This window comes from Phodopus roborovskii, unplaced genomic scaffold (assembly GCF_943737965.1).
Source record: "Phodopus roborovskii unplaced genomic scaffold, PHOROB, whole genome shotgun sequence".
NCBI classification, from domain to species: domain Eukaryota; kingdom Metazoa; phylum Chordata; class Mammalia; order Rodentia; family Cricetidae; genus Phodopus; species Phodopus roborovskii.
The window spans coordinates 44,738-69,410 of record NW_026126062.1 but is presented as its reverse complement, the minus strand read 5'-3'; the positions used below and the strand labels follow the sequence as shown (position 1 = coordinate 69,410).

The 24,673-nt window shown below is 49.0% G+C and overlaps 3 protein-coding genes across 4 annotated transcripts; 1 reads left to right on the top strand and 2 right to left on the bottom strand.

The window, feature by feature from the left end:
- The first annotated feature begins 320 nt into the window (after window positions 1–320).
- On the top strand, window positions 321–10,856 carry Prickle3 (prickle planar cell polarity protein 3). The gene is made up of 9 exons (XM_051179381.1): window positions 321–416; window positions 1,567–1,652; window positions 2,466–2,649; window positions 6,175–6,288; window positions 6,665–6,802; window positions 7,730–7,933; window positions 8,026–8,212; window positions 8,956–9,255; window positions 10,069–10,856. The coding sequence occupies exons 1-9, from the start codon at window positions 375–377 to the stop codon at window positions 10,668–10,670; spliced, it is 1,857 nt and encodes a 618-aa protein (XP_051035338.1). The 5' UTR covers window positions 321–374; the 3' UTR covers window positions 10,671–10,856.
- Window positions 10,805–14,271, bottom strand: Plp2 (proteolipid protein 2). Its single transcript, XM_051179382.1, has 5 exons — window positions 14,055–14,271; window positions 12,754–12,906; window positions 12,549–12,644; window positions 11,970–12,060; window positions 10,805–11,484 (listed from the first exon to the last, which is right to left on the bottom strand). Exons 1-5 carry the CDS (start codon window positions 14,148–14,150, stop codon window positions 11,465–11,467), a joined length of 456 nt encoding a protein of 151 aa, XP_051035339.1. The 5' UTR covers window positions 14,151–14,271; the 3' UTR covers window positions 10,805–11,464.
- Window positions 14,272–17,448: 3,177 nt separating this feature from the next.
- Window positions 17,449–24,379, bottom strand: Magix (MAGI family member, X-linked). 2 transcript variants are annotated; one of them, XM_051179378.1, is made up of 6 exons: window positions 24,228–24,379; window positions 23,279–23,425; window positions 20,750–20,832; window positions 19,336–19,572; window positions 19,074–19,242; window positions 17,449–18,025 (listed from the first exon to the last, which is right to left on the bottom strand). In XM_051179378.1, the coding sequence occupies exons 1-6, from the start codon at window positions 24,274–24,276 to the stop codon at window positions 17,718–17,720; spliced, it is 993 nt and encodes a 330-aa protein (XP_051035335.1). In that variant the 5' UTR covers window positions 24,277–24,379; the 3' UTR covers window positions 17,449–17,717. The 2 variants fall into 2 exon arrangements, with proteins under 2 accessions (XP_051035335.1, XP_051035336.1); XM_051179379.1 differs by lacking the exon at window positions 23,279–23,425.
- Window positions 24,380–24,673: the final 294 nt, after the last annotated feature.

The window sequence follows — 24,673 nt, the reverse complement described above, 5'->3', positions numbered from 1 at the left end:
TCGTCCAAGCAAGCACTCTAGTGTACCACTCTAATCATGTGGCCAGGTCCAACTCCACCCTCTTCCAGCTTTCGAACTTTAAAGGCTGTGTGGCACTGAGGGACACTAGAGGTTAAGCCTGCTCTGGCTCTAGCCCTGGGATGAACTCCAACTGCAGGTTTTCCAGCAAGGTACTCACTTACCTTTCACTTGAGGACAGCCTGGTGACTTAGACACTACAGGCCGGGGGGCGGGCCCTAAGACGCGTGCTCCTCCCACACTGGAGTCAAGTTTACGGAACAGAGCTGCCAGGCCGGACGCGCCATGGCCTGGCGGGCGGCCCGGAGGACTCCAATCGCCTGACCCAGCTGGTCTTGACTCTGTCTAGGCGCGCCATGTTCGCGCGTGGGTCCCGGAGGCGCCGCTCCGGGCGTGCGGTGAGCAGGGCTCAAGGGCGGGGAGGGGGTGGCAGGGGTAAACTGAGGCCCGGGTGAGGGGGAAAGGCACTGGGACAGAAGAGAGGCATCCCAAGGAGAGCCTGGAAATTCCCTTCCCCAGCTTTCCTAGACTTGGGCTCTGGGACCAAAGCACACTCGTGGATGCAGAAACGTGTAGATATGCTGGCTCAACTCCCTAACACACCTCACGCTTTTTATCGTCGCTGCAATCTGGGGACACCCCCTTTCTTGTGAATTAATCCCAAAGTTAAAAAAAAAAAATAGGGTCTTGGGATTTTAAGTGGAGCAGGAACATCCTGAGTTTGTAAATAAGACCTCATACAGGGACTGTAAAATGAGAGTCGGGGTTCTTCATTCTTCAGTACCAAGAGTCAATGAACTAAGATTTAGTGTAGTAAGTATTGCAGGCTTCCATCAGAGCCTGGAAGTTTTTGACTTCTTGATAGGAGGATTTCCGCTCTTTTTTTTTTTTTTTTTTTTTTTTGAGAGATCTCTAACCAGGAAAGGTGGAATCATCTGGACCAAAGAAGATAATAGTCCTAAAATATGATGGGTAAAGGCAAAGATTCCTTGGTGCTTTCTGGATAGATCAGGGACGTCCTGTGGTCCCAAGGATAGGCACTCCTCAGTTCCTCAGGTAGGGAGATGGAGCCAGGGTTTGGGGGTGGGGCAGCAGAACTTCTTAGGGAAGGGCATCGCCCACAGTTCATGAGGGAACTCTGGGAAGGATGGGCTAGCAGATGCCTACCAAGTGGAACTGGATGTTGAAGGTGTGAGAATGAGACCTGAGAGGGAATAACACATCAGGGACCCTGCTCTGGTAGGGAGAGGACTCTCTCTCTCTCTCTGAAAGACCTGTCTGGGAACTAGAGAAGGGCAGACCAGCCCACACTGGAGGATTCACTGAAAAGGAGCATACAGGAAAGTGGTCTCAGTGCCCTGCCTCCGGTTTGGCTGTTTCCTCCTCCCCCGCGCTCCAGGCGCGGCCTCAGCCTGCCCAATGCTGCCCCCAGTGAGACAGGCCCCAGCCTGCGGTTGCTAGCCTGGGAGTGCAGGAACAGGCGTTGACTTTTCCCTCCCTATTCCCCCGCACCTGATTTCGCCTTTCATCTGTCCCCACCCAATACAGCCTCCGGAAGCTGAGGACCCTGCACATGGTCAGCCTTGCAATTCCTGCAGGGAACAGTGCCCAGGTTTCCTGCTGCACGGCTGGAGGTAAGGGACCCCAGCCTTTGTCAGAGCCCCGCCCTGAGGCTCGAGCTCCACCCACAGAGCAGAGTTGGGAAAGGAACCTCAAAATCCATTCCAGAGCCCTACCCCCAGACTCATTCCCAAGAGACCTGCTCCCGGGAGAGTTACACAGCCCTGACCCCCAAAAGAGTCTTCTTCCAAGTCTGAGTCCCATCTCTAGAGCTTTTCTAGCCCCTTCCTCAAACTCCCTCAGCCCCCTTCTTAGTTTCAGAACTTTTCTCCCAGGCCCAGTGTTCTCCCTTATTAGAGCCTTGCACCCAAAGTCCAAGAGCCCATAGTCCCCCAGACTCACTCACAGTCTTGTCCCCACTTCCCCTATACACAAATTCAGGGTCTCAACACAAGACCTGCTTCCAGAAGTAATTAGCCCACAGAGAACAGAATCTTTCGCCTGAGGAAATTCTGGAGTCCCACCCCTGCTGCCCAGAGAATCTGACCCACCAGATTCTGGCAGAGTTAGGCAAAGGCCCAACCCTTAATATCCTGCAACCCGGATCTCAGCCCAACCCCCAGTCCAGTAGGTCCCTGTGTTCCAGACCTGTCATCATCCAGAAGCTGAGCCTGGCACAGCCAGTGTCCCATGGCCTAGTCACAAGCAAAGTCAGACCTTGGCTTAGCCCCAACTCCTGTCAGCCCTGGCCCCAGGCACAGAGCTCTCTTCCAACTCTGAGCCATTTGGTGTTAATCCACATGTCCTGCCCTTGTGCCGGACCTGGACTTCCCAGGGATCTGGATGGGCACCTCCTTAGTAACTGACTCTTACCCTGACTCTCACAGAAAGATCTGCCAGCACTGCAAATGCCCACGGGAGGAGCATGCAGTACACACTGTGCCTGTGGACCTGGAGCGCATCATGTGCCGGCTTATCTCAGACTTCCAACGCCACTCCATTTCTGATGACGACTCGGGCTGTGCCTCAGAGGAGTATGCCTGGGTACCCCCTGGCCTTAAGCCAGAGCAGGTGACCAAAGGCTGGCCACCCACTCTCATTTTCCAGTGGGTGCACACATATGCGGCCACATATGCATTTGAGTGCAAACTTTTTATGGAGTAATTCTGGAGTGTGGTTCAACTATCAGTGTCTCGCTGTTCTGAGTGATCCCTGGGCCATTTCCTCTGTGTTCACTTTTCATCACATTTCTTTTCTCTTTTATAAAGGGGTGTGTGTGTGTGTGTTTGTGTGTGTGTGTACACGCCAGTTATGTATGGGTGCCCGAAGAGGCCCCAAGAGGGTATCAGATCCCTTGGAAGTGGTTATAGGGGGTTGTCAGCTGTCGTGTGTGTACTGGGAATTGAATTCCAGTTCTGTAGATGAGCAAGAGAGCACTTTTTAACCACTAAATCATCTCTGCAGCCCCATTTCTATCCTATCCTTTACTCCAGACTATATCTCAGCACTTCCTCACATCACCATGGATGCATTCATTCAATTGTTACTGAGCACTTAGTGTATGTCAGACATGTCTAGGCACTGAGGACAGTAAAGAAACCATAAAACAAAGGCTGGGGGTGTGGATAGAGCATTTGTCCTAGCATGCATTTGGCTCTGGGTTCCAATCCCAGCACTAAAACACAACAGATGCACATGCAAGCAGACACTTATTTTCCTACATGGGAATACCAAAATCCAAGGATGCTCGACTTTTACATAAAATTGAGTAGTAATATATATAACCTATGCCTTATGTAAAATGTCATACTATTTGTATAGAACCTACAAACATCTTCCCATATGCTTTAAATCTCTAGATTATAATACTTGATATTCTGTAAATGCTATTAGTAGTTCTGTTATTTATGGGCTTGGGTTGTAACTCTGTTGTGCAAGGCATTTGCAAGGCCTTGGACTCAAGCCCAGAACCAGAAAAAAACATAGTGTTCAGGAAAAAATAGTTAGGTGTGGTGATACATGCCTGTAATCTCAGCACTGGGGAGGCTGAAGCAGAAGGATTGCCACAAGTTCAAGGCTGTATAAAATACCAGGCCAACCAGGGCTAATAATAAGACCCTATCTTTAACAAAAATAACAATAACAGCAAGAAAAAAATCTGCAGATAGATGTTCAGTTCATATGGATCTTTTAAAATTATCATCGTTTGCGAGTCAGTGGTGGCACAAGCCTTTAATCCCAGCACTCAGGAGGCAGAGGCAGGCAGACCTCTGTGAGTTCAAGGCCAGCCTGGTCTACAGAGTGAGTTCCAGGACAGCCAAGACTTCACAGAGAAATCCTGTCTCAAACATACATACGTACGTATATACATACATACATACATACATACATACATACATACATACATACGATGAATTAAACCCTCAAATATGGAACTCTCAGATGGAGAGGGATGACTTGCAGCAGGTGGTAGAAGGGCTATGGAATAAAAAAAGAAAGTTGGGGGAAGAGAGGGAGGGAGGGAAAGATTATAAATAGATTATCTAGGCAAGCCCTGTCGGCGTGGCCCTGAAGAAGGTGAAGAGATGAGCTTTGCAGAAATCTGAGGTTGGCACAGTCCGGGCAGAGTGAGTAGAGAGCGCAGAGGCAGGATGTGCTTGGCACATGTGTGTGAGGAAATGTGAGGAGACCAGTGCAGCAGGAGCAGAGTGAGCCAAGTGAGAGTGGTTGTAGGAAAGTCAGAGGGTCCCAGCACTCTGGAGGCAGAAGCAGGTGGATCTCTGTGAGTTCGAGACCAGCCTGGTCTAAGGAGCTAGTTCCAGGACAGGCTCCAAAGCTACAGAGAAACCCTGTCTCAAAAAAAAAAAAAAAATAGAGGAAAGGTCAGAGGGACTGGGGGGTCATAGGGAGAACTTTGCTCTGAATGAAGGGAAGGGCTCAAGAGGGTTGTGAAAAGAAGAGGGACATGTCTTATTAGGTAATGGTGTATCTGGCTGCTATAGCAGCCTGTAGTTCTGAGGGTGAAAAGAGGGCTAGTGAGCAGGAAACTGCCAATACTGTGGGTGACTGCTGAGTGAGGCTCGTTTTTGGAAATACGTAAGTGCTAGGAATAGCATATCGTGCCTTTGCACATGCTAGGCAGCTACACTACCAGTGAGTGTGTGATACCTCCCAGCTTCAATTCTGGATACCTTATCTTTTGTTGTTTGCACAGGATTTTCTGAAACAGGGCTTTATATCCCTTGATTGGTGTGGAACTCACTACGTGGCCCAGCCCAGGCTAGGCTACTTAACAAATCCCAGGCTTTAAGAAATTGAGCAAGGCAGAGGCAGCCAGATCTTTGAGTTTGAGGCCAGCCTGGTCTACAGAGCTTTGTCCAGGACAGCTAGGACTACACAGAGAAACCCTGTCTAGGGAGAAAAAAAAAAGAAAGAAATGAAGAAAGGAAATTGAAAGCAAGACATGGTTTCACAGGCCGTTACTCCCAACACTCAGGATGTTGAGGCAGGTAGATTGCTGTGACTTCAAGGCCAACCTGGTCAACATAAAGTTTCAGGACAGCTAGGGTTACATAGTGGGAACATATCACAATATTTACATATATGTATACATGTCTATATATATATATGTGTGTGTACATATATTCAGTATATATTCAGTAATGGTTAGTGAGGAGTTGAGAGTGAAGAGTGAAAGATTAACTTAAAGATGAATGGATGAATTAAATAGTATGAAAAAAGCCAAGGCAAACTAGGCGTGGTAGTGCATGCCTGTGTTCTCAGCACTCAGGAAGCTGAGGCCAGCCTGATCTAAATAGCAAGGTCCAAACCATCAAGAACTACATATTGAGAGTAAGTTTGAGTCAACAGTTGGTGATTCTAACTAGATAGCCAAATTGCCTAAGACTTGAGGAGAGGTCACAGGACTTCATGGGTGACACCTTAGGCAACAGATGATAGTCACAGCCATGAAGGTGCATGCAGTTTCCAAGGTGCGTATACACATAGGCAAGAGGACAAAGGACTAAGCCCCATAACCACTCCATATTCAGGGGCCCACTAGTTGAGGAACAATGTAAAGGATGAGACAGCCTCCAGTGACGAAGGAAGGAAACCAGGGCTATGTGGTATTCTGGGGGCCAAAGGAAGGAACTGTTTTCAGGAAGGGAGAGTAATCAGCTGGAGATTGCTACTACTGGAACTGCTACTGTTGGTCTAGCCAATGAGGACTAAGACCTGAACAATGATTTTCACAGCGCAGCCATCCCCAGTGACCTTAACAGCTTTGCAGGTGGGCAGGGCCAGAAGCCTGACTGGAGTGGGCTCAAGAAACAATGGGAACAGAGGAAGTGGAACGCCTGGGAATGCTTTTGAGAAGTTTGGCTATAAGGGGAAGAAGGAAGCAGGGCTTGTAGGTTTGCTCTGTGGTTCACTTCAACAGTTCCGGGGCTTTGGGAAAGAGGATGGCATCAGATGTGGCCTTCAGGTGATTTTAATTTTCCCATAGAACTAGGGACCTATGGCCACACTGTATCCTGACTCACCCCTAACTGTAATTGTCTTCTTCTCTCACCCTTCCATGTCCCCCCCCCCCAGGTTTACCAATTTTTCAGCTGCCTCCCAGAGGACAAGGTCCCCTATGTCAACAGTCCTGGGGAGAAATACAGGATAAAGCAGCTGCTGCACCAGCTGCCCCCACATGACAGTGAGGTGAGGAGCGGAGACAGGGTGGGCATACCAGGAGTGGGGTACAGCTTGGGCAAATTCATGGTGACTGAGAAAAAGTGGGCAGGGTCAGCGAAGAAAAGTGAGCTGAGCTGAAGTGGAAGGTCTGGGGAAGAAGGGGACATTCCTTGACCAAACATAACTAAGCCTTGAGAGAAAAGGGGTATTTCCAAGAGGTGGCACCATATATATATATATATATATATATATATATATATATATGTATATGTATATATATATATATATATGTATATATATATGTGTGTGTGTGTGTGTGTGTGTGTGTGTGTGTGTGTGTGTATATGCTAGAAGTAAACTCCATGAACATGGATAAAGTCTAGAAGATTCCTCCTCTCCCCAGGCACAGTACTGCACCGCCCTGGAAGAGGAGGAGAAGAAAGAGTTGCGAGCCTTCAGCCAGCAGCGCAAGCGGGAGAATCTGGGACGTGGCACTGTTCGAATCTTCCCAGTGACCATTACTGGGGCCATCTGTGAGGAGGTGAGTTATAGAGGGCCTCAGCAAATGAAGTCCCTGAGGCCTGCTACTTAAAACCCAGTGGGGTACCTCTAGAGCCCTCTGATGAATAGGACCTGTCCCGTAGACACCACTGTTGGGTCCAAGTTGTCTCTAAGAAGGCCTTGATGTATATTTCTGTGGTTTCCTCTTCTCCATGCAGAGTGCATGGAGCAGGGGCTGTCTCTCTGGTCTTCTTGTGATCAGAACTTGTTATTAAAATCTGACCCACCTAGCTGGGCATGGTGGCTCACGCTTGTAATCTCAACACTTGGGAGGCTGTGTCAGAAGGATTGTTCAGAGTTCTAGGACAGCCCAGGACACATAGTAAGACCCTCATCTCAAAACAAAGAACTGACTTACAAGCCGATCCCCAATGATACAAATTAATAACAACAACAAATAATAAATTGATGTACAGTGGCAGAACCTAAATCCTTGGATAGAGCCCTCCTCAATTGGTGAAATTTGTTTCCAAGGCTGTTCCTGGTGAGTAGGAACCTGAGACCTCTGTGGGTGGAGACTGTCACTTTAAAACCTCTTCTGGATCCAGCTTAAGATTTTCCCCAGCCACCTAAAGGAAGGGTTGCCTGTAAGGCCACCCACGACAGTTAAGGCTGGTCTTTATGGTTTTCCTATGAGTAGAATCAGTCCCTTATGTGTCCCCTCTCCTCTTTGTGAGTGAGAACTATGTCAAATGTATCCCATAAGTGGTGCTAGTTACTGGAGAACCAGGGGTTCAAGGCCAGCCACAGCTGTGTATTGAATTCGGAACCATCCTGGGCTACATGAGACCTTGTCATTAAAAATATACAAAGGTTCACCATGGGAGAGGTTCAAGTTGTCACATGCTTGGCTGACCCCATCCATCTGACCATCTTGGTGACTGGGATGGTGTCTGTCATTTGGCAGTGTGGAAAACAGATCGGAGGTGGGGACATTGCGGTATTTGCCAGTCGAGCCGGCCTCGGTGCCTGCTGGCACCCTCAGTGCTTTGTGTGTACCACATGCCAGGAGCTGCTGGTTGATCTCATCTACTTCTACCATGCTGGCAAGGTCTACTGTGGGCGCCACCATGCTGAATGCCTGCGTCCTCGCTGCCAAGCATGCGATGAGGTTTGTTCCTCCCTGGCCAGAGGTGGGAGTGGAGGGTGAACAGAGGCAGAAGCAAGCTCTTCTGACAGCCCCAGGTGATCTATGCCCTGCAGATCATCTTCTCTCCTGAATGTACGGAGGCCGAGGGCCGGCACTGGCACATGGGTCACTTCTGCTGTTTCGAGTGTGAAGCTTCACTGGGAGGGCAGCGCTATGTCATGCGACAGAGCCGCCCCCACTGCTGCGCCTGCTATGAGGCCCGCCATGCAGAGTACTGTGATGGCTGTGGGGAACACATCGGTGGGTAAAGGTGATGAGACAGGACAGAGGGGTGTGATGAACAGCTAGGCTATGGCTCCACTCCCCACTCAGTTTTGCTCTCTCCCTTATCTTCCTCCTTCTCCTTCCTCCTACCCTCCCCTCTTCCTTTGCTGCTGGAGATGGGACTCAGGGCCGGGGTTTCCAACATGCTCAACAGATTTTCTACCACTGAGCTCATACGCATGCTTCTAAACTCCACCTACCCATCAGTCCCCCATACACACCTAAATACACCTACAAAGCACCCCGATTTTAGCACTCTAAAAGGGAAGCCTTTACTGCTCAGAGCTATGCTCTATTCTTTTCCACTGTCCTCCTTCATCCTACCGCAAATCCTACATTCCAGGGCACCCTACCTTCTAAAACTGCCTTCTTTCCCACCAAATCTTTTCAGATCCAGCCTTCCATTTGCCTCCTACCTGAAGCTGACTGCCACCCCTAATACCCGCATACTAGAGCTCAGTGCCCATCCATGCTCTTTAAATGAACACCCTAGGAAAGATGAGAAGGCACCATTATTGCCAGCCCCTCTCTAAGAGATAAGGAAGATGAGGGCCAAATCTCGTGTTATCTGCTTCCTCCAAGGAAAGGGCCTCTTCTGGGAGTGGGGCGGAAAGTCAGACTACCCAACCTCAACTCCCCCACCTCTTCCTAAGAGCCCACCTAAGAGGGAAAGCCAATGGGTGCTGCCTCAGTTTTCCTACTCGTGTTGGTCTCCACAGGCCTGGACCAGGGCCAGATGGCTTATGAGGGCCAACACTGGCACGCTTCAGATCGCTGTTTCTGCTGTAGCCGCTGTGGTCGAGCTCTGCTGGGCCGCCCTTTCCTGCCACGCCGTGGCCTAATCTTCTGTTCCCGAGCCTGCAGCCTCGGGGCTGAGAGCACTGCCCCAGGGCCTGGCCGCCGGAGCTGGAGTGGCACAGTCACAGCACCGCTCACAGCTTCCACGGCTTCTTTCCCAGCTGCTGTGGAGGGGACATCCGAGACAGCCAGCAAAGGCACCTGCACCAAGGCAGAGCCTGGTGAGTCCTGATTCCGCCCTGCCTTTCCTGGGCTGCCCAGTCTTTCCCTGAAGCATCCTGACTCCCAAATAGCTGGGACTCTTCTCCTCCATGCCATTTCAGGCCTAGTCTCTAGCCCTAACTCCACCTATCTGCTGAACCCTGGGTCCGCCCTGCACCTGTACAGAGCCCATAGGACACTTCAGCTGGTCCCATCTTGAGCTCAAGTACTTCCCTCATTTCCTCCAACTGGTCATCCTCCACCCACTGTACCCAGACTCCCATTCATTCTGTCTCTTATATTTTTGGTTGTGAGCCTAGCCTTTAACAGCTGAGCAATCTCTCCAAGTCCCATTCATTCTGTTTCTCTGTCTCTCTTTTTGTTTTTGTTTTCGAAATAGGGTTTCTCTGTATTGCTTTGGAGGCTGTCCTGGAACTAGCTCTTGTAGACCAGACTGGTCTCGAACTCAGAGATCTGCCTGCCTCCGCCTCCCTTTTGAGTGCTACGATTAAAGATATGTGTCACCAACGCCGGGCTTCATTCATTCTATCTCAAACCAAATCTACTCAAGCCTTTGAAATGTGCCCTTCTGGCCATCACCCCATTCCTGGACCACAACCCCCCCCTCCAAACCTTCCCTACTCATGCTAATTTACTTCCTACCCTTCTCTCCATCTAAAGCCTGCACTAACAGTCAAACTTTGGGGTATTCCATCTCTGACACAGGCTCTGCTTCCCAGTCCTGCTAGAGGGAAGAAGGCATTCATGAATATTCCCTCAAGTAAGCACCAGACACAGCAGGCAGATACCAGGAGTCTTCTTTCTTTTTATAGCTGCAGGCCCCGAGGAGCCCTCCAGCTTTCTGAGAGGAGCCCCCCACCGTCACTCTATGCCTGAGCTGGGGCTCCGCGGTGCTCCTGAGCCACCCACAGAAACTCCTGGACATCCTGCCCTGCACTCAAATGATAATGCCTTTGGTCGCCAAAGTACCCCGCGAGTCAGTTTTCGAGACCCTTTGGTGTCTGAGGGAGGTCCACGACGAACCCTGAGTGCACCTCCAGCCCAGCGCCGCAGGCCACGAAGTCCTCCACCCAGGGCCCCCAGCTGCCGCCACCGCCGAAGGAGACACCGACCCCGCGGGAGCCGCCATCACCACCACCGTCCAGGCAGACACGGCCACCATCGATGTAACACGGGATCGGGTTCAGATTCAGGATCCTGTTCCAGCTCACCCTCTAGCCCCAGTTCAGAGTCCTCTGAGGATGATGGTTTCTTCCTAGGGGAACGTATCCCACTGCCTCCTCACCTGTGCAGGTCCAGGACCACTCAGGACACTGCAACTGAAACCTTTAACTCCTCAGCCCCGCCACTTGTCCAGGTGTCTCACCCAGTGATGCCCCGTCAAATGCGAGACAAAAACTGCATTGTGGCTTGAAGGCAGGCAGCTTTAGCAGGAACTCCACTATCCAGTCAGTGTAAAGATGATTCCCCTAAACTAAGTCAGGGTCCCGGTTCCACCTTCTGTTTGTATTAGTGAAACAATTCAATTGTTGTTTAAAAAAAACAAACAAAAAAAAAAAAAAAAACAGGCCTGGCTTCTTTGCTCCAATGGCTTTATCTCCGTTTCCCATCTCCTGATGCTAACGTACATTTGGTCAAAAAACTAACTTGTTCATTATAGATCTTAACAATCTTTATTATTATTATTTATTTAGCCCTTCACAGCTCACCCCACACAGAAAAAAGGTTATTTGTAGTGGGTCACTCATTTTGTAGCTTATGTGGGGGAATGGTTCAAGCACAACTCATGTCAGCTGCTGGTACTGTGGAGCAAAGGGGGACCTAGGCACACCCATAAAGGTGGCCACACCTAGGAGGGTTGATTGGCAGGCTGGAAGACAAAACTCTCCCAACAAAGGCACTTTTACAGGACATGTAGCTGGGTGGAGACTGTTTGCCTAATATGTAGATGGTTCTAGGTTCAATCTCCTGTACCATAAGCACTTTCAGTGGTGTCAGAGATTTGGCTGGGAGTGTTGTGGAAATAGGAAGAGGTATTTTTTTGAAACAAGGTCTCACTGTGTAGCCCTGGCTGGCCTCGAACTCACAGAGATCCACATGTCTCTGCCTCCTGAGTGCTTGGATCAAAAGCATGCACCACCACACCCGGCAAGAGGAAGTTTTTGATGGAGGAGCTATTTGCAGGTAGCAGAGATAGATGGATGAGGATCACGGGCCATCTGTGGGGTCTGCAAGAGGAAGAAAGCACTGATAGATTCTCATGCCCATTTTGACTGACAGGAATGCTCACACACTTATATTTACTGGCACAAAAGGCATAAGAATTGATACAGGTCAGATTTGGCATTCATACCCTTCCCTAAGAGGTACTTTTCCCCTTTTTTTTTTCTCCTTCAAGTTTTTAGAGACAGGGTCTCACTATGTAGCTCTAGCTGTGCTGGAACTAACTATGTAAAACAGGCTGACCTGGAACTCACAGAGATTCACTTGACTCTGCCTCCAGAGTGCTGGGATTGAAGATGTGTACTACCACACCTGGCCCTTTTTCTTTTCTCTGATCTTAGCATGCATGCACTGAAGAGCACACATGGGCCCACACGCGCAAGCGCGCGCGCACACGTATACACACACACACACACACACACACACACACACACACACACACAGAGGCACGCTGTCGCCCACCCCCCAACATCTCCACACTCTCTCTTACCAGTAGGGGCTGCTGTATGTCTTTGTTGCTTTAGAGGGAAGGTGAAGTACGCATCACAGCCAAAGAGCAATGTAGCAAATATACCCAGTACCTGAGAAGACAGGAGTGAGGGGACTGGATTAGAGGGTCCATCTATTCGCCCTCTGTGTCCTTGTATCCATCTCCATGGAGGATAATGACTCCAGCCTTATGCTAGGAAACCAGGGAACATCGGGGAAAAGGCCAGAAGACTGAATACTTACTACCCCACCATCTTCCCAGTTACCTCTCAGCACCGCCCATTGCTTCATATGTAGAAGCATGCTTCATACTACATTTGAGGCAAAGTTCTAGCAGATAGTAGCCTAATGTGTTGACAAAGGGACTGCCTTTTTGTGTTTGTCACAAAGGTCTCCCCGTCGGACAGGTGACAGTGTTTTACAGCAAATGATCTTGGTAGATAAAATCATTGCTGGGGCCAGACTTTGCTGCAAGTCCCTAGAGCAACTTTGGCTTGATGTGGCTCACATACTCCTGCAGAAACCCCTAAATCCTCACAGCCTTCTTCCTGTGCTTTGGATCTGCTTCTTGGGCCCTTACCCCAGCGGTGATTTTGAAGCCGCCTTTCCCATCTACAAGGACAACAATGGAGGTGATCAAGTAGAGGATGGCTGCTATGAAGGCTCGGAAAAAGTCCTGTGAAGTGGATGGAGACAAAAGGTCAGTTCAGTACCTAGATTTCTCCAGACCATTGCAACTTCTCAACCCTCCTGGCCACCCTCTGCAATGCTGGCCCCTTTCTCACAGTCCATGGCCAGTTGATGAATGATATCTTGGAGTGCAGGTCACACATGTAGAAGACAAATAAGACAGCGGCAAAAATCATCTCGATCACCGACAGGGAGGAGTATGCTGATGTCGAAGCACTGAAGCAAATTAAAACCACCAGGCACAGTATCTGAGATGGGGACAGGAGACCTCAATCAGCTGTGGCTTAGGAACAGTGGTTTAAATTAGGAAAGAGAGACCTCAAACTCAAGTGGCCATCAGAGGGAAAAAGAAAATGAAATCCACTTCCCAAGACTGTCGATGTAGCTCTGAGACCGAGCATTTATTTGCCTAATGTGTGTGAGGCCCTAGGTTCTGCCCACTCAACAGGGAGAGTTAGAGGTGGGGGAGGAAAGAGAAAAATTCCTTTTCTCAAGGTGTGTGGAAAATGACACACAATAACTACTAAACACCTCTCACATGCTCACTGTTCTCCAAGCATTGTCTAAGAATTTTACATGTTTTATTTCACTTAATCATCAAAACAATCTAATGAGCTCGGTACTATTCTATTTTACACATGAGAAATTTGAGTCATAGAGAGGTTAAAAGGCTTGTCCAGGGTCACCCAGTAAGAAAGGAGCAGAATTATGTGCTTCAGTTCCCCTTTCCCTGAGGGGAGTGGCTCTGCCAGGTGTTTTGTGAGCACTGGTGGCGCCAGAGTCCCAGCCTTTAGGGGAGGGACGTGCGGTTCCCCAGGCAACCCCTTTGGGAAGGGGTGAGACTGACACTGGAAGGGCAGGGCTCCGTTAAAGGCGCCGCACCTCTTTTATAAGTGACCCAAAGGCAGTGACCACTTTGAGGGGGATGGAAAACCAAAGTTCCCTAAAACCATCCAAAGAGCTAAGGACCTCCCATCCAGTCCCAAACTGGCAAGGGAGAGCTGGCTAAGGGTGGAACGACCTACCCTAGGGGACTAGTTCTACCCCACCCCAACAGGACCCGCCTTTAGGCGCGTTGCCAGCCCGCCAGCCGGCCACGCCCTGCCAAGAGAGGCTCCCACTCTCTCCGGGACCCCTTCTCTGCATCCACTGTGAGTCTACGGCCCCTAAGCTGAGCCCTCAACGTAAGTTATAGGCTCTTCGCCTCACCAGTGCACCATCAGCTCTCCACTACTTCGCCCATGCCGAACCCCCTGCACGTTGGCTTCGATCCTCCTCCACGAACTCACCCACCTGCACCCCACTGCCAACTAGCCTGGCCACGTGCCTGCCTCAACCTGAACAGTCCAGTATCGAGCAGTCCAGCCCGCCCACCCTCCAGTCCCGGAACACTCACGATCTCAGCAATCAGGAAAAGTCCCTTTTTGGTGCGCAAGAAGCTGGTGCAGGCTAACCAGCAGCCAGGGGCCGAGAGGCGCTCAGAGTCCGCCATGGTGTTGTACTGGACGCAGAAGCTCTGTTTTCTGGCTCACGAGTTCGAGGTCGCTGCACAGGCAGCCGTTTGTCCCGCCGTCTGGTCGGGAAGGGGGCCCCCGGGCAAAGCAGGGAATGAATCACCGCGCCTAGCTGAAGCGGGCGGGGCCGGAGGGGGCGGGCCAGGTGGCTGCCGCCCCGGAAGCCCCCTTTGCCCTCCGGCCAAAGACAGGGCTGGTCCTGCACACACTCTCATCTTCTTCGAGGTTTCTGGCAGCCCCAGGTACCAGGTGCAAGAATATAGAGACCTTAAACTTTAAAAAAAAAATGCAAAAGCACTACTTCCACTCTGAACCGAGCGAATCTGACTTCCTACATTTGATCTTAACGAAAAGGCCAAGAAGCAATAGAGTGCCTCAGTTTCCTTAGCTGAAAAAAAAAATGGTCATGGCCTGTTTAAATCCAAAATTCTCGAGGTCAGGTATGTTTCTTGAATTCTTAGTGCTTTGAATTTTAGGTTTTCCCTTTAGCAATGATTCTCAACCTGTGGGTCTAAAGACCCTTTCACAGACCATCAGAAAACACAAAAATGTACATTAAGATTCGTAACCGTAGCCAAATACAGTTAGAAAATAGCAACGAGAATAATTTTGCAGTTGTGGGGATCAGCACAACGTGAGGAACTGTATTAAAGGGTTGCCGCAACATTAGAAAGGTTGAGAACCACTACTTATAGATAGTATAGTATATAACCTAATGCTCTGGGCAGGACCTGGGGTATTAAAACTTAATTACCTCAAGAAATGGTGTAAATGTTCACAATAAGTGAGATGAAGAAAGATTAAAATTTTTTCCTGATTAGGTTAGGTCTGGTTCTGTAATCTGATACCTAACTGGTGTGGGGAGGATGCAGCCAGTTTCCAGAATTTGGGAGGCTTTCCTTATAGGAGATAGTGCCACAAAGACTGCATGGGAGCAGGACCTTGTGGTCCCCTAGTAAAGAGTGTTGATTAATAATCATCTCCTTAGAGTCTGGGTTTACTGTGCTGTCCAAATCCAGGGAAGTCTTCAATCTGCATACTAGACCTTATGTGAAGAATGGGGGAAACAAACATTTTTGCTGAGAACTGGGCAAGGTAAGGGGATGGTTCTTGGAGTACGATGATTTGGGGTAAGAAAGTTGATGTTTTGCACTGTGTACGTGAGCAATTAATTTCTCCTGGCCATCTTAGTGTCTAATTCTGACATATGAGCCTGGTTACCTGAAATCAGGACCTCCCTTCCCACTCTACAGTGTGTTCTGGACATTGATTTTATACTCAAGTATAACGAAATCATTTGAAAGCCTGAATTCAACCTAAAGGCCTGCCTGCCCCTACCCCAAACATAAGGCCCTTTCAAATTAAAGGGTTCCCTTTTGTAATTGCCATTGTTTAAGAAGTTAGCTGAGTAATGGCAAGGTTGGAACATTTTTCTGAGTGTTAAGTGCGTTCATTCAAGCAGTGATAAATACCTGAACTTGTAGAACATGACAAATTTAACTGCCTCTGGCTTTTGTTCTTACTGTTCCCATTACTATAGATGCCCTTCCCCCAAGCTTTTCATTATTTGGCTTCTGGTTTTTCAGGTTCCACTTCAAATGTTGTCTTCAGTCGAGGCCCAAGGCCCACCATCATCTGCCACAATATAACCCCTCCTTTTCTTTGTCTTTCCTTTTCTTTGTTGTTTGAAGTAGTCTCTCTGTGGAGCCCAAGAGGACCTAGAGCTTGTGATCCTCTTGTCTCACTCAGCTGCCCACATGAAGGAATTACACAATCTCCAGCCATCGCCCCCTTTTAAAGTCTTTGTAACTATCACTTGTCTTAAAAGTTACCTTTTATGAATTCTTGCCATTCTTGTCTGACATCAGTCTGCTTTCACTCTAGCCACACAATGATAGAGATTTGTCTTGTTCCCTGGTATCATCATAGAACTCTCTAGAGCAGGATACAGTTTTGGTTCAGCTGGTATTTTCCAAATACGGGTGGGATTAAGATGAAAGGCTTCAAAACCACGCTTTGACTAACCTTGCTTTGAACTCTCCCCCTCTAATCTATTTGCACGCTCTGGCCCCTATTTTCCCCCTTTGTGAAATGATCTAGCAGAGTTGTTGAGTAGGTATGTAACTAGAGGAAAATAAATACCCCCACTAAAGCCGTAGCAGGGATGAAGCTAAACTAAGGAAATGTGGCTGAGGTTACTGTATTAGTTCCCTGGGTGTGACTGTTTAGGAATTGTATACTAGAACCCTTTCCTGACTTCTGGGGAGCCATACTCCCACTGTACTCTGAGTCATGAGTAGCTGGAAGTCACCCACACACCCACACACATACAATGTTCACAGCATGAACACTTCAAGTGTTCACTTCTTTATAACCTAGCTACCGACTGCCCCTGTTTGGTTTTGCAGTCTGCCCCACCCCCACCCCCCAGTGCCACCTGAGACTCTGGTCCTGTCATTTCTCTCCCCTCCCTGCATCCTCCTTATAGGAGCGAAAGTTGCCTGTTTGGACCACAACTTCCCTCTTTGGGGGATGGGACTGAGTGTTCAGGATGTGGTTAACAGCAAAGGTGACTGGACATTTGTAGCATTGGCTAGAGCCTGCTTTGTGGCTACCCGGGCTGTCCATTAAGTCTTTTGACAGTAGGACTCAACTCCCAGGGTAGAGGAAACTAGTCTTTTCCACAGACCAGCACAGCCCAGCGCAGTTCACTACCTTCTAAGGAAAAGGGAGGCGCGGCCCAAAGATTTCTAAAAGCCCTTTTTAGACTGGCCAACCCCAGGCGCTGACTCACACCTTCCCTACTCTGTCCCTAAGTGGGATCCAGGGCCCTAGCCCGCGCCCCTAGGGTAGCAGTCTACGTGCCAGTTAAAGCTAGTTTTTCAAGCCGGAAGTAGGAGACCGCAGACTCTGGGTGGAGGAAGGCGCCAGGTTTCTAGATTTGCTATCTTGATGTCAGCTGAGGGTCTGAAGGATTCCATGCGGGAACCCTGAGCCTACTGGGGCACGCCCACAACTGGCCCATTTCTGCATTCCCTAGCAACAACGGACATACTCCAAATGTGAAATGAATGAATGAATAGGAAGAAGTGCAGGGGTTAGCAAAGCAAAGCAAACTGGGGAGCAAGCAGAAATAAGGATCCATCTGGAGACAGGAAAGAAACAGCTTTTGCGTGCTTTCAGAAGGCCTTCATCGAAACCAGATCAACCCACCCCTCCCCTTCCAGGGTGGACTGGGAAGCCTCACCCTGCCTAGAGCACCTGGCAAGTCAGGACTGGATCCAGCTATTTTATTACCTCCCGACTGGGAAGGAACTAGGAGAATCTGAGGCGTGCGGGGGTGGAGGGGGTGCAAGCGCTCTGGGCTCTGGCAGGGCTGTACCACTGGCATCTTGAAGGGGTGGGGACCAGTTCACTGAGCAGTGCGCAAGGAGAGGGTACTAGACCAGGTTAAAGCTCTAAGGGAAAAAGCTAGTGCCTGGTCTTCAGGTGTTCTAAAACCAGGTGGGACTTCACCAAGTGATCACATAGCTATCTGTTGGTGCTCAGTGCCTCCGCCTTCCGGCTGCCATCTCCTGAGCGAGCTGTGCACCCCCGCCCCCGCCCCGAACCCCTAGAGCCTGAGAGAGCCGGTCCTCGCTAGGCACCAGCCAGGGCCCAGGGGTACCAGGAGCACCAGGGACACGGTCGTTCAAGTCTTCTGCAGGCTGCTCCACTATGGGAACCACGTGGCCAACAGCCACTGCATCCGAACTAGATTTCAGACTGGTTCGGGTCTTGGGCGGCTGATGAACTGGGGAAATGGTGCTGTGAGACTTCCTCATCCTGCTTCGCCTGGGATCTGGGCTGCAATCTGCAAAGAGCCGTAGATAGGTTAGATTAAGAGGTGTAGTAGAGAATGGAAATCAGGGCCTTGGCTAAGGGTGACCAGAAAAGCCTCAGAGAAAGTTCTCGTCAATGCCTAGAGGCACCACTCCCTCACAAACCTCAACATAACCCCCTCCAGATATACTCCTTCAACCTAAGACATGCCTCACAGAAATCATTGCCCAAAGGAAGTCAAACCTTTGGACCATGACGCTTTCCTATGTGAGATTTCTGAATCTTCCCTCTCATCCCCTCTCCCTTGGTTCCCCGCCCTTTTACTTATCAATCAGTGCTTAAATATTTGGGGGTGGAGGAAGCTGATATATGGAGATCAGAGGACAACTTGAGTGGATCGTGTCTCTCCTCCCACTATGTGGGTCCCAGGGATTGTACTCATGTCATCAGGCTTGGTGGCAAGCACCTTTATCTGCTGAACTTTCTTGCCAGCAGCCCCCTCTATTTGTCTCTCACAACTAAACTCCTTACTTTCTGAAAGGGACTATCTGGGAGATGGAATCCACATGGCTTCTCAGATGGCTAGATAAGCCTCACACCACTGAACCGCATCTCAGACATCAGAGTCCTGTCTCTGTATCCTTGTCCCATTTGCCTAAGACTTTTCTTTTCCTTCTTAAAAAAAAAAAAGCTTTAATCCACGACCCTCCTCCTAAGACCCTTAAAAGCAATCTCTCTGATGCTCCTATCCTGAGATGGGCTCCCCCCTCTCCGATTTTATGAATTCTTTTTTTGTTTGTATTTTGAAACAGGGTTTCTCTGAGTAGCTCTATAGACAAGACTGGCGTTGAACTCACGCAGATCCACCTGTCTCTACCTCCCAAGTGCTGGGATTAAAGGTGTATGTCACCAACGCCTAGCTAGATTTTGTGAATTCTATAACCCCTCCCTGGCACTGGATCTCTACAGTCCCCATTGAGACACCAAACACCTTCTACCCAGGATCCAGCCTTTCTACTCTCTGAGCCTCTCCTCCCCTATGACTCCTGCCTCTCTTCCTGGGAAACTCAGCACCTCACCTCTCTTCTGATGGCCTCCAATCTCCTCAGTCCTACTAGCATCCCTCTCTTGCGGCCGGCGGAGTACCAGGCAAAGTCGGGGGCCTCCAGCGCGGATCCGCTCCACCACTTGGGCATGAGTGAGGCCCTGTGTTGACTCTCCATTGATATGGAGCACAAGGTCACCAGCCTGCAAGAACATAGTGGTGTATGAAGGGCAAACGAAGAACACTTGTCAAGGACAGGGACCATATCTATGAATGGGCGGCTGCTTAGTGCTAACCTGCAAAAGACCACATCGATGTGCTGGCCCATCCTTCAGCAGTCCATGCACCGCCAGTGGAACATCCCCAGATACACCTCGTCCTCCTTTTAAAGTGAAACCAAAGCCCACAGGACCTCGGACTAGCTCCACAGAAAATTGATCAGTGACTTGGGGCAGTTTCAAAGCATAGCTTGCCTTATTCTGGTTTACTGGAGGTGGCTCCATACATGTCCCCAGAGTCTCAGACCTTCGATGCTGGAATAAGGGCAAGAATATACTTAAGTTAGCTGGGAGAATGTCTTAGTTAGGGTTACTATTGCTGTGATGAAACACCATGGCCAAAGCAACTTGGGGAGGAAAAGGTTATTCAGCTTACACTTCCACATCACAGTTCATCATCAAAAGAAGTCATGACAGGAACTCAAATAGGACAGGAACCTAGAGGCTGGAGCCGATGCCGAGGCCGTGGAGGAGTGCTGCTTACTTTCCTGTTGTTTGTTCATTCTGCTTTCTATTTTCTTTTATTATTATTATTTGGTTTTCAAGACAAGGTTTCTCTGTGTAGCCCTGGCTGTCCTAGAACTCACTGTGTAGACCAGGCTGGCCTCAAACTCAGAGATCCACCTGTCTCTGCCTCTGGAGTGCTGGGGTTAAAGGTTTGTGCCACCATCTCCCAGCTGACCTGTTTTGTTATATAACCCAGCCCAGGAATGGTACCATCCACCATGGGCTGGACCCTCCCACCTCACTCGCTAATTAAGAAAATGCCTTACAGACAGATATTATTAAGGCTTTTTTTTTTTCCTCAAATGAGGTTCCCTCCTTTCAGATAACTCCTGCATGTATCAAGTTGTTAAGACTAGCCAGCACAACAGACCCCTTGTCAACTTGACACACAAGCACATCACTATTAAGACACATTTCCTTTCTTATTGATCCCTAAGATCTCACATGGAAAACATAAATAATTTTAAAAATTGATAACTTTAAAATTGTCACAGTCTTTATATATTCAAATACATTAAAATTTCAGTTCCTTTAAATTATCTAGACTCCTTAAAAGCCCCAAATCTTTTCTCAAAAAACAAAAATCCAAAAACAAAAAAATCCCAAAAAATAACTCAAATCTCTTTTAAAAGCCCACATATACAGCCTGATCTCATAGAGGCATTTTCACAATTGAGATTCCTTCCATTAAGATAACTGTTGCTTGTGTCAAGTTAACTTAAGACTAGCCAGCTTGGTGTAGAAAGTGAATGCCTATAATCCTGGCACTGGAGAGTCTGAGACAGGGGGATCACCATGAATTTGAGGGCAGCCTAGTCTTCCTATCAAGTTCCAGGCCAGCCTGGGCTATGGTGGATGCCCTGTCTAAAATCCCACAAAAGCAAAGGGTTAACACAGACAGAACATAGCACTGAGTAATAAGTACCTGGGATCGGTGTTCCACAAGAGTGCTGTGAGGCAAACGACTGTCTGTGACTTCTATATCTGCAGAATCCAGAATACTAACAGCTGAGAGATAAAAGAGACAAAGAGCAGTGGGATGTTGGTGGCACACCCCTTTAGTCCCAGCACCAGGGAGGCAAAGGCAGGTGGAACTCTGTAAGTCCGAGGCCAGCCTGGTCTACAGAGCTAGTTCCAGGACAGGCTCCAAAGCTACACAGAGAAACCCTGTCTCGGAACCCCCCTCCCCCATAAAAAAGATGTTGACACAGAAACAACCTAGAAACCCTGGGTTAACTTTATGTTTTTTTCTTTGAGTCAGGGTTTCTCTGTGGCTTTGGAGGCTGTCCTGGAATTAGCTCTTGAAGACCAGGCTGGTCTCAAACTCACAGAGATCTGCCTGTCTCTTCCTCCTGAGTTCTGGGATTTAAATGTGTGCACCATCACTGCCTGGCCCTGGGTTAACCTTTTAAAAATTAATTTTACTGGGGGCTGGAAAAATGATTCAGTGAATAAGAGCACTGGCTGTTCTTTCAAAGGACTGAGATTCAATTCCCAGAACCCACATGGTGGCTCACAACCTTCTGCAACTCCAGTTCAAGAGGGTCTAATGCCCTCTTCTGGCCTCCATAGACAGCAGGCATGCATATGGTACACAGACATACATACAGAAAAATACACATAAAATGAAAACATTTAAGATTATTTTATGTGTATGAATGTTTTGCATGTATGTCTGTGCATCACATGTATGCCTGATGTCAGATCCTCTGGAACTGGAATTACATCATAAGCCACTGTGTGTGTGCCGATTCTTTTGTAAGAGCAACTAGTGCTTTTTAGTTTTTGGTTTTTTGAGACAGGGTTTCTCTGTGTAACACCCCTGGCTGTGACCTTGCTTTGTAGACCAGGCTGGTCATGAACTCACAGAAATCTGCTTGCCTCTGTTCCCCAAATGCTGGAATTAAAGGCATGTGCCACTTCTGTCTGGATTGGACTCCTTAAAAAGTAAACCCATGCCATCCATTTGAATACTTCATATCTTCCTCTCAGATGTTAATAACACATATAGGCTACATGTTAAGTAACATGCTGAGAAGCTGAGGCTGTTGGCTTAGTAGTACAGAAACTTCCTAGCAAGCGCCACATTCTGAGTTTGGCTCCAGCACTTAAAGAGTTAAATAAATACAATATTTAAAAGACAACCTATGGGCTGGGTGGTGGTGCAGGCCTTTAATCCCAGCACTTGGGAGGCAGAAGCATGTGGATCTCTGTGAGTTGGAGTCCAGCCTGATCTACAGAGTGAGTTCTAGGACAGGCTCCAAAGCCAGGACTGCTACACAAAGAAACCCTATCTCAAAAAACAAAAACAAAAAACAAAACAAACAAACAAAACCCAACCTACCTAAGGGCTTTGAGAATGTTGCCATCTCAAGATTAGGTTCCTGAAAATCTAGACTACAACCTCTAATGAGCCTATAAAATTTATTTTATTTTATTTCTCATACTTCAGGGTCCCACTCTCAGCAGAAGACTATAATCCCAGCATTCTAGAAGCTGAGGCAGGAATACTGGCTCAAATTTGAGGTCAAAGTGGCCTCCAGCATGAGACTTGGTCTCATGAAACCGAACAAGGGACTAAAGAGATGGCTGGTTCAGCAGTTAAGAATTCCCACTACTCCTGAAGAAGACCAGAGTTCATTCCCAGCATGCATATGGTGGCTTGCACCTACACACACACACACACACACACACACACACACACACACACACAGAGAGAGAGAGAGAGAGAGAGAGAGAGAGGGGAGAGAGAGAGAGAGAGAGAGAGAGAGAGAGAGAGAGAGAATCCTCCAGGCATGGAGGTGCACGCCTTTAATCCCAGGACTCAGGAAGCAGAGGCAGGCAGATCTCTGAGCTCTAGGCTAACCTGATCTACAAAGTGAGTTATGGGACAGCCAGGGCTATATAGAGAGGCACTGTCCATAAAATAAAATGAAATAAAAATTAAATCATTAAACACACACAAGAAACCAAGCAAACAACAACAACAAAAATCCCCCTCTAATGTGTCCAGAGCTTCCACAGGTTGACTCATCCCTTTGTAGAGAACTATCTCCTCTCTCTAAGGGCTATCTCCTTGGAAATGACATTTTGGACAATTCCACACATTATGCACTCTTAACCCTCTCCCACTCCTGTTAACTCCCTTCTTCCCAATCACCCCCTCCACCTACACCCAAGTTTGTGTATATGTTGCAGTAAGTAGCTGCAGCTGCTGAGTGTCCAAGATTTATTAAGGTCAGAGCTTCGCTGCCCTTAATAACCACCCAGCTCAGCACTTTTCACAATGTTCTGAAACTCCTCTATCACAATAACCCTGAGGATATGCAATCTAGTCCACGGGACTCGTTCCCTCCTAACGCCTCCCTGCAGAGTCACACTCCCTAACAGTTCTTGGTGTTCTGGCAGGAAACCCAGCCCCACCTGCCCCACCCTATCAAGCGCTTGCACCTACCCTCCTTGTGGCGCAGGCGCAATGTGGCACCCGCCTTTCGTACCAGCGCTGACAAGTCCGCAGCAGCTCTGGCCGCCAGGGGGCGCGCGTCCAGCCGCTCCAGGAGCTGCCGAACGCGGGGGGCCCCGGACCCAGGTAGGCCACCTCCTGCCCAGAAGACAAGTCATCATGGACCCAGAGCCCTGGGTCCCCGACATGGGTAATTCCTAAGTTCAAAGACATAGAAATATCCCTCCAGATAAATGGAGATCCCTGGCCACTCCTTTAGTTCCAGAGAGAGCCAACAGTCCCCTCCTCTCCTGGGACCCCCGACTGCTGCAGTTGTTTGTGATGCTGGCTGCCTTGCCCCATAAAGTCCCCAGAAGTAGCCATTTGACAGCAATAGACCTGGACACCTCTGCGCACCCAACAGATTTCTTTGGCGCTCACCACACTGTCCCCTAGTAACACTAGATGCCAAACTTCTGTCTCGTGACTCTGGGGATGGTGCTTCTCCCACACAAGCCTCTCCCTTGAGCAACCCTGAAGCCCCCAATTTCACCTCCAGTATACTAGGCAATCCTCCCTCCTACACCCAAGAGTTCCCTTAAAGGCCCAATGTCCCCTCATGGCTCAAGCGTCTCCAGATCCCCCTCCACATATCCCTAGCCCACCCTCTTAATTCGCTACAGACTCACTCAGCAGATGCCTCCAGGTTCTTCCTCCCTGACTCGTGAGCTATGTCTGATGTGCCCCTTCACCCCCCCACACACACACACTCTAGAGTCTGTAGGATAGGGGACCTGAAACACTGTTTCCATCGCTGGGCCCCTGGTTACTGCCAGGACAGCCTGGGCCCCAAGGCTGATGTTTACCACTTGTGGAGTGAAATGGTTAGGAGCCCACAGGCAAGAAGAGGGTGGCCTAGGACGTCTCCTTTTCTTTCTCTCTTCTACACCCAAGCCAGTACCTCCTCTGCTCCCTCTAGGGTCTGCGGTGTTCCCAGCGCGAGAGTCCATTGCCTGTGGTGCACCTGGTGGACTCAGGGCAGCCGGGTGACTAGTTTTTAGCACAGGAGCGCGCTCAGCTGGCTCCTAGCCCAGGCCTGGACGCAGCTGTTGTCTGGCCAGTCCCTGGCCTGGCGCCGGGACCACGAGGTGACCTACCTGGCCGCAGGCAAGGAGGCCTGGTTGTGGGAGCCTGTAAAGTCAGAATTTAGCCTTGCTCTGCCCCAGGCACTTCTGCTGGGGACTGGTTAAAACTGAAAAGCCTGAGTATGCCAATTGTTAAACAAGGTATGCAGGAAATGGAACTTAAATAGACTGCAGGGAATATAAGAAGGTACACTAACTTTAGAAAACAGCTTGTGAGTGTTTTTTTAATTAAACAATCCAAAAGAAGACTAATTAAACATAC

What these genes read in the sequence shown, in the direction of transcription:
- Magix (XM_051179378.1), bottom strand. Translation starts at nt 24,276, where the DNA reads ATGGACTCTCGCGCTGGGAACACCGCAGACCCTAGAGGGAGCAGAGGA. An exon ending in CCCTAGAGGGAGCAGAGGAG is followed by an intron (nt 23,426 to 24,227) that starts GTACTGGCTTGG and finishes TCTTCTGGGCAG; the next exon opens with GAGGTGGCCTACCTGGGTCC. An exon ending in GCGCCTGCGCCACAAGGAGG is followed by an intron (nt 20,833 to 23,278) that starts GTAGGTGCAAGC and finishes TTTATCTCTCAG; the next exon opens with CTGTTAGTATTCTGGATTCT.
- Plp2 (XM_051179382.1), bottom strand. Translation starts at nt 14,150, where the DNA reads ATGGCGGACTCTGAGCGCCTCTCGGCCCCTGGCTGCTGGTTAGCCTGC. An exon ending in TTTTCCTGATTGCTGAGATC is followed by an intron (nt 12,907 to 14,054) that starts GTGAGTGTTCCG and finishes TCCCCATCTCAG; the next exon opens with ATACTGTGCCTGGTGGTTTT. An exon ending in GCTTCAAAATCACCGCTGGG is followed by an intron (nt 12,061 to 12,548) that starts GTAAGGGCCCAA and finishes CTGTCTTCTCAG; the next exon opens with GTACTGGGTATATTTGCTAC.
- Prickle3 (XM_051179381.1), top strand. Translation starts at nt 375, where the DNA reads ATGTTCGCGCGTGGGTCCCGGAGGCGCCGCTCCGGGCGTGCG. An exon ending in GGCGCCGCTCCGGGCGTGCG is followed by an intron (nt 417 to 1,566) that starts GTGAGCAGGGCT and finishes CACCCAATACAG; the next exon opens with CCTCCGGAAGCTGAGGACCC. An exon ending in GCTGCCAAGCATGCGATGAG is followed by an intron (nt 7,934 to 8,025) that starts GTTTGTTCCTCC and finishes TATGCCCTGCAG; the next exon opens with ATCATCTTCTCTCCTGAATG.